The 14,641-nt window shown below is 45.8% G+C and overlaps 2 protein-coding genes across 4 annotated transcripts in view; one reads left to right on the top strand and one right to left on the bottom strand.

Annotated features, from left to right (window-relative positions):
- Positions 1 to 641: 641 nt before the first annotated feature.
- Positions 642 to 14,641, bottom strand: part of LSP1 (lymphocyte specific protein 1) — a 91,385-nt gene continuing 77,385 nt past the window's right edge. For all 3 annotated transcript variants that reach the window (XM_032770585.2, XM_032770603.2, XM_032770594.2), the window contains one exon: positions 642 to 2,150. The gene's annotated coding sequence lies outside the window, so the exon portion shown is untranslated. The remainder of the gene's footprint in view (positions 2,151 to 14,641) is intronic.
- PRR33 (proline rich 33) lies at positions 9,032 to 13,284 on the top strand. The gene has a single exon (XM_032770570.2). It carries the CDS (start codon positions 9,038 to 9,040, stop codon positions 10,658 to 10,660), a length of 1,623 nt encoding a protein of 540 aa, XP_032626461.1. The 5' UTR covers positions 9,032 to 9,037; the 3' UTR covers positions 10,661 to 13,284.

The raw sequence follows: 14,641 nt of genomic DNA, 5'->3' as shown, positions 1-14,641 counted from the left end.
AACTGCCAGGGGAGGTAGGACTGCTAAGGCTGATTAGCTTTGGCATAGTGGCCTTTGTAGTGGGTTTGGGAACATTATCTTCAGATGGTTACAAATACGAACAGCCAGGGCATTTACGTATACCAGTCTCATTCTGTCCTTCATTGCTGCGCTGGGTTCCCGTGAAGTGATGTGCACCCAGCTCTAGGCTTAGCGTACTGGTGGCAACAACATTTTCCAAAATTAGATTTTACACAGTTAAATTTCTGCATTTCAGCCAAAGAACTGATCGTGACAGATAACCAGCTTTGCTTTCTGCTCCTTCTAGAGGTCTCATTTTTAAGAAAGCAATTCTCTATGCTACAGAGACAGTCTTTTATCCACTCCCTAAATGGGATTTGATCATTTACAGATCATTTTACTCGCCCAGTTCCCCACTGCCAGTGAAAATCAGAAATGCTCCTACCACAGAAAACTTTAGTGGCAGGATCTTTTCCTAAACCTTCTAGTATTTGCTGGGCTCCTGCTCTCTTTATTTCAGAGAACCTGGGAAATTTTGCTTCTCCCAACATGTTGCTGTAGCCAGGCAGGTGGAGACTTTGGAAATAACTGTTGTATGAACTGGACCATTTTGACTATTAGTGAAACCCTCAGAGCCACAATTGTTACAATAATCTTCCTCAGACATTTTATTAAATGCTCACACAAAAAAATAAATCCAGGACAGAATCAATTAAAGCAGAAAGCAAACTGAGGGGTGAGAGAGGCCCCATAAGCCAGGGGTTCCTATCTGAGAAGAACAGAAGCAAGCTGCAGGGGGAAGAACAGAAACATTTTTTAATGAGAGGAGATCAGGGATGTGCCAAACACTGTGGGCTAGAGGACATGAAGGAGTTTACAAATTGACCCAAGAGAGTTAGTTTGCAGGGACTGGGCGCAAACCAAATCCTGTCTGTTACTGAGGAGGTCTGAGGATTACTAATCTCCAGGGGCTCTCCCCAGCACTACAACAAGCCCTACCTCCCCAGAACACTCTTTTGCCTAGGCAGCTCCAGTGGGTGAAGAAAATGGGTGAAGATTGCTGGTTTCCAAGCTGCACCGACACAGTCCACACACAGGAGCACAGGCCAAGGTTGATGGGAATACTTCACACAGCTCCACTGGGGCTCATGTTAAATAGATTAGCTCAGTGGGTTTGGGCATGTAACAAATGGGAAACGAACCCTAGACTCATCAGCAGAGATCAAAAGGCAAGAGCTACTGCATGGGCTCAAACCCCAAGTCTGAGCTGCCACTGTTCACATTGGAGTGTCAGTTTGGAAGAGACTGGCATTGTGATTGACACGTGAAGGGACCACCTCAGTATGGAAACATCTGTAGAATTAGAAAAAAGTCTGGATTGGAATCTTGTATTCAACTGGAATAGACTAACCCGGCCTGGACATCCACACAAAGGCAGAGGAAAGTCATAGGTTTTCCCCACCTCGTATTAAAGTTCACAGCAGAAGAGGCACAGGTGAAGAGATGGAAAAACAAACAGGAGGTAAGTTTTCCCCACTTACAGAAGAACATGGTGGTTCTTTCATATATACGACATGGTCTAGATTGCCAATACAGTTGTGGCTCCACCGGATTGGAGGCCTGAGTAGAGGTGGTTCTAAGAATCAGTCCACTAGCCTCCTCTGTTGAGCATTCCCCTGCTTCCCCACCATACCCATTAATCTTTTTCTGTTCAGCTTTATCCCTTCTATTCCCAAAGAGGAAGTAGCTGAAGGTTTCTCATTGGTTAGAGACACCTTCTACCCCCTGCTTGATTAAGCAAATTAGCAGATCCTTCTCTTTGTATGTTCGAGAGATTAGAGAGGGCCAAAGTAATGGCCTCTCATCTCCAGCATGGAAACAGAAGGGCTCAGAGGAGCCAAATACAAAACAGTAAAGAGTCATTTAGAAAGTTAAAGTGAGGAACAATAGCCAGCTGATTATGTTCCTTTCATCCACATGAAAGCAGTGTAGGGTGATGCTCCCACCCGAGGATACAGCCAGGCTGTTCTGGAGCAGAGAGAAGTTGCCCACCAGGGACTGGGAGAAAGACATCCTTCAGTGATCTCCCTTATAGCAGAGGAAGCATCAGCGTTGAGTACAGGGTTGCATCTAGCCAGGACCAAACTCCGCTGTAAAAGAAAAACAGAACAAAGGACAAGCTTACTATAGCAGATAGTGAGAGTGATCATCGGGGCTACAGACAGTCAGCGCAAGATGCCTCCTCCCCCCGTGTATCCTTTGAGTGTTCCTCCTGGGTTTACAACCCCTATATGCTGGCTCAGCCAGTATACAGGAGGTGCCTACAACCCAGAATGGGAGCCTAGAACATCTGAGAAGACATCAAATCACTCTCAAGGCTTCTGGATTCTGCTGCTCTGTTACTGTGACAGGAGGCGATTGGCAACAGGCAGGAGACCCTACACAGCAGCAAGGGTCCTGAACAAATCATGTTACCCTGGCAGATAGAGATGCATTTCAGTGCAGTCAGCTCGTCCCTAGGAGTCGTCGTTTAGATGCTAGAGGTGATGCTGCCTCAGTCTTCCCCTCTGAGCCCAAGAAAAATACTAAAGCTAAGCTTTCCCTTAGCGACCAGCTGCAGCAACATAAGTATCAAGTTCCCTTAGCTCATTCTTCTGCACAGAACAGCTGATTCTGTGCCATCATTCCAGCATCCCAAATTACTCCTCCATCTTGAAGTTAATGACTCTTCCACACGGATACTTCCCCTGTTTAAAGGTCAAACTAGAGACTAGGGTTTGATTAAAGCTTCTCTCTAAGCATAGTAGAGCTGCATAAGAGGGATCCCAAGACCAGGCAGGTTTCAGGTTGTGCATCAGCATGAAGTACACACTTAACACTTTAAGAATCCCATGGACTTAGTCTCAACTTCACTTGCTTTTCCTGAAGCTTCACAAGCTATTTGGGTTTTTTAAGCAGTTCATCCCCCCTCAGTTTTATAATGAATCCTTTTTAAATATCCACTACAGTCAATAAGACCAAGCGATGCATCTCTCTTTGCTCTCCTATTGTTCCAATACACAGCATGGGTGGGGAGGTATTCCTACTGAGAACACAGATTGCTCCAGAAGAGAGCTCTCCAAAAAGCACGCAGAACTCTGAGGGGGAGATACAGAAAGTAGATCTCATGACACAAACGTGTCATCGTCCCCCACCCCCTCAAAATCTAAAACTGAAAGGTGGCAAATTTGAAAGTGATGAAAGGTATCACTCCCATTCTGCCAGAATCGGACTGTGGACTCCATTGCCACGTGGTATCACTGAGACCAAGGATTTAGTGGAATTCAAAAAAAGAATTGGACATTTACATGGATAAACAAGAATATTCAGAGTTCTAACAGCAAGGATCTTTTTTTTTTAAAAAAAAAAAATGAAGCGCATTGGAAGTGATATGAACCCAGATGCTTCAGTATATAAGCCAGCTTTTAATTACTGGGAGTAAGACTTTCACACTGGCCTGATTACCTCCAGCTGCAGGGAACCTGGCACCTTCCTCTCATACAGCTGCAAGGATTAGACAGATACAGGACCAGATGAGACACTGCTCTCATCCAGTGTAGCAATTCCTATGGCCTAGACATCACTTTTGGGAGTTGAGACATAGGGAAAGTCGTCAACTCGACCATGAGGTGTCACACAATTGTGAGGGATGTGTTTCTACCTGCCTCCTTTTGCTTAGATCAGTTTGTTTTGTACAGCTACACAAAACAAAGGCTGGTGCCTCCCATGTCCCTCCCCCCCTCCACTTCACAAGCCATTAAAAGCTAAAGTGGCATTTTGGTTCCTTTTCAGAGAGTGGCGATACTTGTGCCATATATACAGCAATGCATCAAACAAAGCTTTCTAGCTTCAGAGTCAGCGACTGGCACCAGGAAACATAAGAGCCCCATGTCAGTCTTAACAGCAAGAAATGCCTCTCTTTTTTTAGCACAAGAAATATTTTAGTCAGCTACAGTTTTATCTACTGCTGGCCATAAGAAGATTTATATAAAAATTTAATGACCTATCCATGGCTACACTCCAGATGTTCCCTAGATGTAGCGTGTGTTTTGCTCAAAGCAGGTTTAATGAAGGATGCCTAGGAGGTCCAACCTACATAAGAGACATCTGCAGTGATGTAACTACATGGATACAAAAAGGGTGCAAACCTCTTATATAATCTGTGATTACACTGCTCACATACACATACAAGCAAGCTAGATGGAGCATAAATCGCAACGTAGCCATGGTGGCATAGGCTGCAGCAGCAACGGCACAGCTGTGCTGAGCACATACCCACTAGTTTCAGGCAGATTTCTACACAGCACAGTTCAGTCAGGCCTCCACTGCCACTACCCACTGCTCCTACTGCTACACTGCTATTTACGTGTACACTACTGAGGAAAATCACATCCCTAGCTCATAGTGTAGATGTAGACAGATGCAGGACTCTGAGGTGAAGTTGGGCATTCACTAATGCACCTCGCACTAGTAAATTACCAAAGCCAACTGTACCAGAGTAAATCCATTTTATGATGGTGCAGCATAGCTGAAGTAGGAGCTTGCGCGCGTGTAATTAGAGCAATGTAGCAACACTCGTGCAAAGTCTAAGTCAGGCATTTTGAGGTCTTTCAGACCTCCAACCCTGGGGATATGTGGTAGTTTGGTGTATGGAGGACTGTTGGAATTGCAAGCTATCACTTTAGGAGCTGGGAGAAGGCTTCCCTGATCTTGCATGTAGGTTACATGGTTCTGTAGCAAAGTGTTCCAGCAGGTCTGCCGCCAGACAATCTACAGGAAGGCGGAGCAAGTTGTACCTCTCTGCTGTAGGGAGCTGTCTCTCTGTTTTGGGGGTCTTGTGCGTTCTGAATTCTAACAAAAAGTAGTGTTCTGGTGCAACCTTCCAGCAGGAGAATCTGTTCTATCCAAGTTGTGTGTGTATGCTGTGAAACATAACAATGGGGAATGGGATTTCTAGTCCTCTTTGGTCAAATGAGTTTCACACGTAAGAGCTGCTTTTGGAATAGAACTACGCCTAATTCTAACCTTTGCTTAAAAGCGATCAGCTGCTTCGAACTTCCAGCAGTTGCCATCTCACATACACAAGTCCCCTTCAAGGCTTCCACACAAAATGCTGCGTGGCTTTTCGCTTACGCGGGCACACATAAAAAGCAACTGCCTTTTGCCTATGCCAACAAGGCACCACACCCCTTACACCTAGGGTGATCAGATGTCTCGATTTTATAGGGACAGTCCCAATTTTGGGTTTTTTCCCCCTTATATAGGCTCCTATTACCCCCCCATCCCCGTCCCAATTTTTCACATTCGCTGTCTGGTCACCCTACTTACACCTTAGAGAACAGCCCCAGCTGTGCAGTGACAATATTTTCTGCTGAGATTTTGCTGGAATTAGGGTGGCAACTGGAGCCTTTGGGGAAAGTAGAGACCCTTTAACTTTAGAGTTTGCTTTAGGCCTCCCTTTTCTCCACCACTCCGCCTGCCAGGAATTTCTGTAGCAAGCAAGCAAAAGGCCAGCCTCCCAGCAGGAGTAGTTAGCCTGTGCTGAAAGACAGATTGCAAAGGCAGCAGCCTCATGTGCATTGAAGTGGAAACATCTGTTCTACCCATCAAAGGGTTTTGCTCAGAGCAGTTTACAAGTGAACTAAAGCTTGCACCTCTAGAGACAGTGATGCGGCATACTGCATCACCTTCCACAGGGGCCGGGACCAGAGGAGTTAGGACTCCATGGCTCAAAACTAGAATTTTACCTACCACAAACAAGAAGCTGGCATGAGCTTGGCAGTCACCGAAAAGGAACAGAGCACCTGACAGCCCCAATGAACGCTCCCAGCCTCCTCCCGCTCATTCCTTCTTTCAGGACACTTGACACCAGCCAGCAGTGAGAGTTGATGGATTCATTCACTTGTGCCTCACTTCTTAGCCAAAGCCAGCTCAGCAACTGTGAAGCTGGCGATAACTGGTGGAAAAGTATAATCTGTGACACTTGGGAGCTGAAGTCTGTGTCATGGAGAGATGGATGGAATAAGCCAGGTGCTCGCCCTCACTCCCTACCCCAGCATAGATTTCCCACTCTTTACCAGCAGAGGCAGCCGCATGAGTTGAGCAATCTCTACACAAAGGAGCAATAATCTGTCATGAAGAACTTCTTTTGTTTCTAAACAGGGTCACAGAAGTTGCAGCCCAGGGCAAGAATGGGAAGAGAGCTGGGCCAGTGGAGGTTCACACAGCTAAGGGCATTGCCAGCCTCTGAGGGTGCCTGGTTGTAATCTAGGGGAAACTCAAAAGCAAGTTTTGTAGACATGGTTCCAGCTGCAGAGTTCAGACGGGATTTCAGATAGCTCAGAGCAAGGGATCTTGTTTGATACAGAGTTGAAGGAACTAGCAATAGTGTCTGACCTAAAAACTAGCTCTGATTTGGCCTTTATTACTAGGATTGTGGGAGTAGGAAGGAAAAATGCATTTTAGGGTACGTCTACACTACAGGATTATTCAGATTTAACATAAACCGGTTTTGTAAAACAGATTGTATAAAGTCGAGTGAACACGGCCACACTAAGCACAATAATTCGGTGGTGTGCGTCCATGTACCGAGGCTATTGTCGATTTCTGGAGCGTTGCACTGTGGGTAGCTATCCCGTAGCTAACCCATAGTTCCCGCAGTCTCACCCACCCATTGGAATTCTAGGTTGAGATCCCAATGCATGATGGTGCAAAAACAGTGTCGAGAGTGATTCTGGGTAAATGTCATCACTCAATCTTTCCTCCGTGAAAGCAACGACAATCATTTCATACCCTTTTTCCCTGGATTGCCCTGGCAGACCCATAGCATGGCAACCATGGAGCCTGTTTTGCCTTTTGTCACTGTATGTGTACTGGATGCCACTGACAGAGGCAGTACTGCAGCGGTACACAGCAGCATTCATTTGCCTTTGCAAGGTAGCAGAGATGGTTACCAGTCGTTCTGTACCATCTGCTGCTGTCGTGGGTGCTCCTGGCTGGCCTTTGCTGAGGTCGGCCGAGGCGCAAAGACAAAAATGGGAATGACTCCCCGGGTCATTCCCTTCTTATGTTTTATCTAAAAATAGTCAGTCCTGCTTAGAATATGAGGCAAGTATACTGGTTCTCTAGTACATCAGAGAACCAGAGAGCACAGCCGCTCCATGTCAGATCTGGCAGAAATGATGAGCTGCATGCCATTCCGGGGTGCCCTGCAACCCCAACTTCTTCCCTCCTCCCACAACCTTCCTGGCTACGTGGCAGTGTCCCCCATTTGTGTGATGAGTAATAAAGAATGCAGGAATAAGAACACTGAGTTTTTAGTGAGAATATGAGGAGAGGCAAGCCTCCAGCTGCTATGATAGTCCAGGCAGTACAGAATATTTTTGGGGGGGGGCTGATGGAACTCGGCCCCCCCAGTTGCTATGATGAGGACAGTTACCAAACGTTCTGTACCATCTGCTGGGAATGACCGGGAGTCACTCCTATTTTTACCCAGGCGCCCCTGGCCGACCTCACCTGAGGACAGCCAGGAGCACTCACGGGATGACGACGAGGATGGCCATCAGTCCTTTTGTACTGTACCGTCTGACATGGGGAGGGAAGTGGAGAAGATGCTACTGTTCAGTGTCACAGTACCATGTCTACCAGCACATGCAGTAGACATAGGGTGACATTGAAAAAAAGTCAAGAAACGATTTTTCCCCCCTTTTCTTTCACGGGGCGGGGAGGGGGTACATTGACGATCTATACCCTGAACCACCCCAGACAATGTGTTTAACCCTACAGGCATTGGGAGCTCAGCCAAGAATGCAAATACTTTTCAGAGACTGCAGGGACTGTGGGATAGCTGGAGTCCTCGGTCCCCCGTCCCTCCCTCCATGAGCATCTATTTGATTCTTTGGCTTTCCATTATGCTTGTCACACGGCACTGTGCTGTGGACTCTGTATCATAGCCTGGAGTTTTTTTTTCCAAATGCTTTGGCATTTCGTCTTCTGTAACGGAGCTCTGATAGAACAGATTTGTCTCCCCATACAGCAATCAGATCCAGTATCTCCTGTATGGGCCATGCTGGAGCTCTTTTTGGATTTGAGACTGCATCGCCACCCGTGGTGATCAGAGCTCCACGTTGGGCAAACAGGAAATGCAATTCAAAAGTTCGCGGGGCTTTTCCTGTCTACCTGGCCAGTGCATCCGAGTTCAGATTGCTTTCCAGAGTGGTCACAATGGTGCACTGTGGGATACCGCCCGCAGGCCAATACCGTCGATTTGCAGCCACACTAATCCTAATCCGACATGGCAATACCAATTTCAGCGCTACTCCTCTCGTCAGGGAGGAGTACAGAAACCTGTTTAAAGGGCCCTTTATATCGATATTAAGGGCCTCGTTGTGTGGACAAGTGTAGGGTTAAATCGGTTTAACCACGTAGTGTACACCAGGCCTTACTGTTTGAGGCAGCAAGGGACTTGCTAGCATCAGGCAGCATGCGGACAGATGCTTGGCAAGCTTCTAACTATAGGTGCTGGAACAAGGCTTTTTGCTGCACCCCGACTTGAAGTGGTTTCCATCATATACAGGGTTTACAGTTTGATTCAGTGGCTCTCAGCAGCCCCACTATACAAATTGTTCCAGCACCACTGCTTCTAACAATGTACTAACATCTCAAATCCTGACCCATAGCCCTAAACTGGTGGTCATGCATTACCCTTCTGTTGTGTGCAAGTGATGTGGAGAAATATCCATTAGACATTGGTTGTATTGAGAAGGCAGGAGGTAAAAGCACCAGTACAATGTTCCTCCCTTTCCCAGATAAAGCATTGCTTCTGAAACAACCAGAATCCCCTGGGACAGCACTTGGAAGTTGTTTGGGGTTTGCTGGCAGCAGACCCATCTTTGTGGCCCATGGTAGGCACAAAAAGCCCAGCAGCATGCACAGGGTTAAGCAGATCAGTTGCTGATGTCAACTCTAAGCTTTTTGTGTTTCATTTCAAGGGGTTAAAATGCTGATCACTGTAACACCACCTTATGAGCCAGCATCCCTCCATCCACAAATTCCACCCCCTGCCATACTTCCGAAACCCGGGAAGGACAATCTTAAGCTCCAGAAACTCTTGAAGAAAGTTGCAAAGAAGAATGCACCACTAGCCTCCCAGCAAGCCAAATCGTTCCAGTCCAACCTCTCCCCAGTGAGTGAGGCCAGCCCAGACCTAGAGCACAGCGAGCGCTCATCTCCGCTGAAGACCCCAGAAACGTTGACGCACATCACCATCCGTCTCCCTCCCCGGTTCTCCATCAAGCCAGTCATCCACCACGTCTCATCTCCTTTCCCGAAGGCCAAGCCATTCACGCTCAAAGTAACCGAGCAGAGGAGAATCTCTGAACACCTCAAGCTCTCAGTCTCTCCAGCAGCATCGCCTGTGCACGGGCAGTCCCCATGGCAACCAAAAGGAATGACAAAACCAGACACGCCCACCCAGCTGCCCTCTCCACAGGCACATTCTATATTCATTTTCCCTGACCCTCCTGTTTCCATCTCACCTGTCACAGAAGCCCCAGTGGAGGTTACTCATGTCACCAAAGTGCATGCATGTGTCCATAGTGTGCAGGCACCCAGAGCGAAGACTCCCTTACCAGACCTGTTGTCTACAGCCCTCAGCAGTGAGGACAGGCAGCCATCGGCAGCCAATACAGACAAAAGCCATTCAGAGCCACCTCCACGGCTGGCACCAGTCACTCTCAATGCCGAAGAGACTGGAGCTGCTACTCCCAAATCAAAGGACTCCATGCTTCCCACCACGACAGCAAAGCCCCCCTACAAAACCCTTAAGTCTTCAACTCCCAGAGAGCCTGTTGGGACTGCTTTCCCCAGTCCTCGGATGCTGTATCCTCAATTCAGTAGACCAGAAACCCCAGGAAGTGACAGAGCAAGATCCAGAACAGAGTGGGTTCCTGAACTTCCTGAGCCACACAGCAAAAGCCTAAGGCCAATGACTCCCCATACAGCTCAGAAGCAAGAGGCCACAGTGCCAGCTAACAATACAAAGGCTTTCCCCACAGAAGCCAAGGAAGAGCTGGTCATTCAACCACAGCCAACAGCCACCATTCCCAGTACCAGTCCTTTCCCCAAAGCTGAGTCTCCACCACCATCTGTGGATAAGGCCAGACCTCTTACAGCCAAGCTTAGTGGATGGTCTCGCCTCAAGAAGCACTTGACAGTGGAACCAGAGGGGTGCCAATTCCCAGAAACCGAGCAAGCCAAGCCTGAACAGGAGGAAGCAGGAAGTAAAGCAGAAAGCTCTCAAGGTAATGCCAACCAAGACAACAGGCTGATTAAATCAAGGGCCACCAAAATGTGGGACGCCATTTTATATCAGATGACAGCCCTCAAGAGGAGAAAGCAGCAAGAGGAAGAAAAAGGGATAAGGAAAGAGGAGGGATTCTCATTCCAGTGCCGCCTGCCCCTTCTCCACAGGCCACGTTTTGATGCCCGGAAACTGAAAGAGCTAGCTTCCAAACCAATGACAAAGATCACCACCATGTTAGAATCAAGCCTGCTCCACCGCAAGACACCTGAGGAGACCAAGAATTTTAATAGGACTGCATCAGGGTGGCAGTTCAAGTGAAGCCAGCTGGATTCCACCTCAGCAACAAGTTCTCTCAGGCCTCCTCCAAGGTGCTGCCTGAGTTCTGAGCAGGAAAGTGCCTTTTATAGCCAGATTTTCGTGCAGCATGGAGGCCAAATGTGAGAAAAATATAAATAAAATCTTTCACAGATAGCAACCTTATGCTGAGGGCTGTAGGGGGTATTATGACTGTACACTACATATCTGTAGTGCATACACACACCTCCAGAGTGGCTTGAGGATCCAAGAACAGCAGCTCTATCTCTATATGCAGCTTCATTTAAAATATTCCAACTGGAGATCAGGCTACAAACCCAAACAAGGGACCCAGGAAAAGCAGTGAAGTGACCTGTAGAAAACCTCCAATGTAAAGGCACCTTGTTTTTCATTCAGTAAATCAATGGAATTTTAAGTGAATCCCAAACAGTGCAAGCCCAGAAACAGGACAGGTTGTGGCAAAATGTATGTTGCTCCACACTGCCCCTCTAATATTCTGCCTCCTAGGCTGTACGATTCAGTTTAAGACTGAAAGAAGGGTTCCGTTTCTAACCCACTGAGTTTTGTTAGAACCCTCAGCTGTAGTTTCCATTTCTGGTCACTCAGAACTAAACTAAGATGAACTCCCTTGCATAGAACAAGGGTGACAGGTTGTGGTATATTTCATGCTATTCTGAAACCACACTTTACTCAGCCCAGAAAACAGAATGTCTCATTAGTTTTAGGTTTTATAATTAATTTGATCTCCCTAAAAGGTAAATTTGAGGTTGCAGGAGTTGGGGGCGGGGGGAGAGAAGAGAGAGCTTTTTGTTTTGTAATGATCAGAGTTTTTCCATTCTTAAATGCTTTCAAGTGCAGTTATTGGCCAGGGATTTTCAGAATGATTAGGATTTTATTTGCTTCAGCTTTTGAGATGCCCAACTTGACATACCTTAATAGGGTCTGAGTTTCAGATGGGCTATCAGCAGTTTCTGAAAAAAGATCAGGTCCCTTTAAGGTCTCTCAGATGGGACACTCAAAGTCACTAGTAACTCTTGGCCATGGCACGTGGGTCAAAACAACAGGGATTTCAGAGAGATTCAAAAGCATCTTTTCTTGCACAGACCTAAAACATTTGCTATAAATGGCAGCATTTATATGGAACTATTTTTCTGGATTCGAGTGGGGAGCACTGGCCTGAATCTAAAGATTTCCAAGCTACAGCAACCCCCACTGTCCTAGCTTATAGTTGAGAGGGTGTCAGTAGTTCCTCTCACTGCCATTTTCAGGCACATCATGAGCAATCTCACATTGCACCCTTCATGGGGTTCTCATGTGGCTTAAGATATTTTTCACCAGAGCAGATCATCCTGGACGTTGATAGGGATTATGAGACTATCCAGAGTCACAGTAAACAAAACAAAGATCTCAAAGCAATATCAACCTTCAGGTTATGAACCAGCCTCTAGCTACTAGCTGATAGAAGAAAATTATCCCTAGGAGCAGGTTATCCTATAGCTGCCTACTGCAGGGTTTCTTGCACCTTCCTCTCATTCAGCCCGAGCCGGCCTTTGTCAGAGACCAGATACTGCACTGAATGGACCCTGAATTCTTATCTACTGAATAGCATCCTCTGAAGCATCTGATGTTAGCCACTGTTAGGATGGCAGATTAGGAGAAAGATTAATCTGTTCAAATGTGGCAGCTCCAGTGTTCCCTTATCAGTCTGCCTGAAGGGGCCAAGCGGGCAGTTGATAGAAAGGGTACATTGTAGTGACCACCTCATACAGAACAGAACATTATTGGTGGTCTTATTAGTCACCCAGGGAAGACTACGGTAACCAACTGTTCCTTGGCCTCACTTCTAACTTGGGACAGATAGTTACAATGAACTAGTTTTAGCCGCACTCGATCTCCTGCCACTCATGTGTCAGTAACATTTGTTGGGCTAAAACCTCCACAAGCTGCATCCTCCATTCTATGCTGCAGCACTGGCATGCACTCACCCTCTGAGCTCTCTCTCTGGAGCCTTCAGTCTTCTTTCAAACCAAACAAAGCCCCAGTGCAATGCACTAGGTATGTCCTGGCAGAGGTATGGCCAAAGCATGCCTTGCCAAGGCCTTACGATCAGGCTTTTTTTGTTGTTTTTTTTTCCAAACCCATCAGTTTTCAAGCACTGTAGGAAACATTGACAAATCCAAGATGGAGGCTCCTCCACACTTTCCATGGCTTTCTGACATTGTATTGCATTTATTTTTGATCGCTGCTCAGGTTTAACACATGGGGTTTGTTTGTTTGGGGGGGTTTGTAAATATTAGGCAGTATTACATTGAGATCTGGTTTTTCTGGCTATTTTCAGCGTGGGTTGGTTTTGTGGGTTGTTCGTTTTGTTTTTAATGTTCACAGTTGTTTGCATCTCCATAGTCACCAGGCTTAGGGAGTGAGCTCACACAGGGTAAGCATGAAGCTATTTCCACTTCCCTAGTGAGGTTACCATAAGAGGGAATATTTCTGCTTCAGCTAATATAGGACTGGTATGTTTCACCCCAAAGGGAAATTTGATACTACCTTCTACCTTCTGCGCCTATGCACAGGCTAGAGAGCTGGCTGGAATTTCTCATTCCAAATGGACAGCCTTAAAAAAAAAAAAAAACACACACCGAAACTTTTTTTTTTTTTGGTGAAGTTTAAATTTCTGAGAAGAAAATGGAAACTGAAAATTCTCAGTGTTGAAGAGTCAGAACTCCAGTTTTTACCCCTGGCCATTTTCCAGTAGCAAAAACGAAAAGAGGAAGAAAGAGGGAAATCCCCCAAATAAGAATCTGAAAAATTTCAAAAGTTTTTCCATGAAACAGAATTGAGAAAATAAGAATTACTAGGCAAAATGTACTTCCTATTTTCAGACCAGCTCTAATATGCTGTACAGATAGTTAAGATTCCACTGACACAGAACGTGGCTTGCTACAAGACAACATTGTACTGACCTAGGCTGAGAATAGAGGTATTTTGCTTTAATTAAAATATATGTGCAGATAGGCTGGTATTCTCAAGAGTCCAGGAGAGTGAGGCACCCAGATTCCATTGAATTTAAGTGAGATTTGGACATTTATCTCCCTTATGGTCTGTTGAAAAAAATTCCAGCCTTATTTTTGGCTCAATCATTTAAAACTTGTCCCCAACTGCTATTTTGTTGTTAAATTACATATTTACAGGGCGAGAATTCATAAGTGGCTCTGTGATTGCTCCTTAGGCCTAATCTATATACACAAAACTAATGAATTCACTTAGAGATGTGATTTTTAACCAATCTAGCAAAGAATCCTGTGGCCCCTTATAGACTAACAGACGTTTTGGAGCATGAGCTTTCGCAGATGCATCCGACGAAGTGGGTATTCACTCACGAAAGCTCATGCTCCAAAACGTCTATTAGTTTATAAGGTGCCACAGGATTCTTTGCTGCTTTTACAGATCCGCACTAACACAGCTACCCCTCTGATACTTAACCAATCTAGTTTCACCAGTACAACTCCTAGTGTGGATGTAGTTATACCTGTATAAAGGTGCTTATCCTTGTATAGTTTATTCCTCTTTCCTTATAGGAATAGCTATACTGATATAACACTTTTAAACCAATGTAAATTACCTCAGAATTATTGGGTTTTACCATGACTATACCAGTATAGTCAAGGCAGTCTAAACCAGAAAGTTGTACAAAGCTTTAGTCAACAGAAATCTCTACTAAAACTTCAAGACAATCCTTTTAAGCAGTTCCTATTTTTCTTCAACTTGTCAAATACAGCACAAGGAGCTTGTTTTCCCTAGGAAGCTATAACCTAATTCATATGATGCAGAACACAACTTCACAATCAGCATAGACAGCACGCAGGTAGCGTAACAACTTGTCTGCTGATCTCAGGAAAAGTTTAGCCATGAGCATTTGGAACAAACACTGAACACATGTTGTCCATGTCTAAACTGACTGCAAAGTCATATTAAAGATATCTC

Source organism: Chelonoidis abingdonii, chromosome 4, assembly GCF_003597395.2.
Source record: "Chelonoidis abingdonii isolate Lonesome George chromosome 4, CheloAbing_2.0, whole genome shotgun sequence".
Taxonomy (NCBI): Eukaryota; Metazoa; Chordata; order Testudines; family Testudinidae; genus Chelonoidis; species Chelonoidis abingdonii.
The sequence above is the reverse complement of the archived record's forward strand: the minus strand, read 5'-3'. Positions and strand labels throughout refer to the sequence as shown.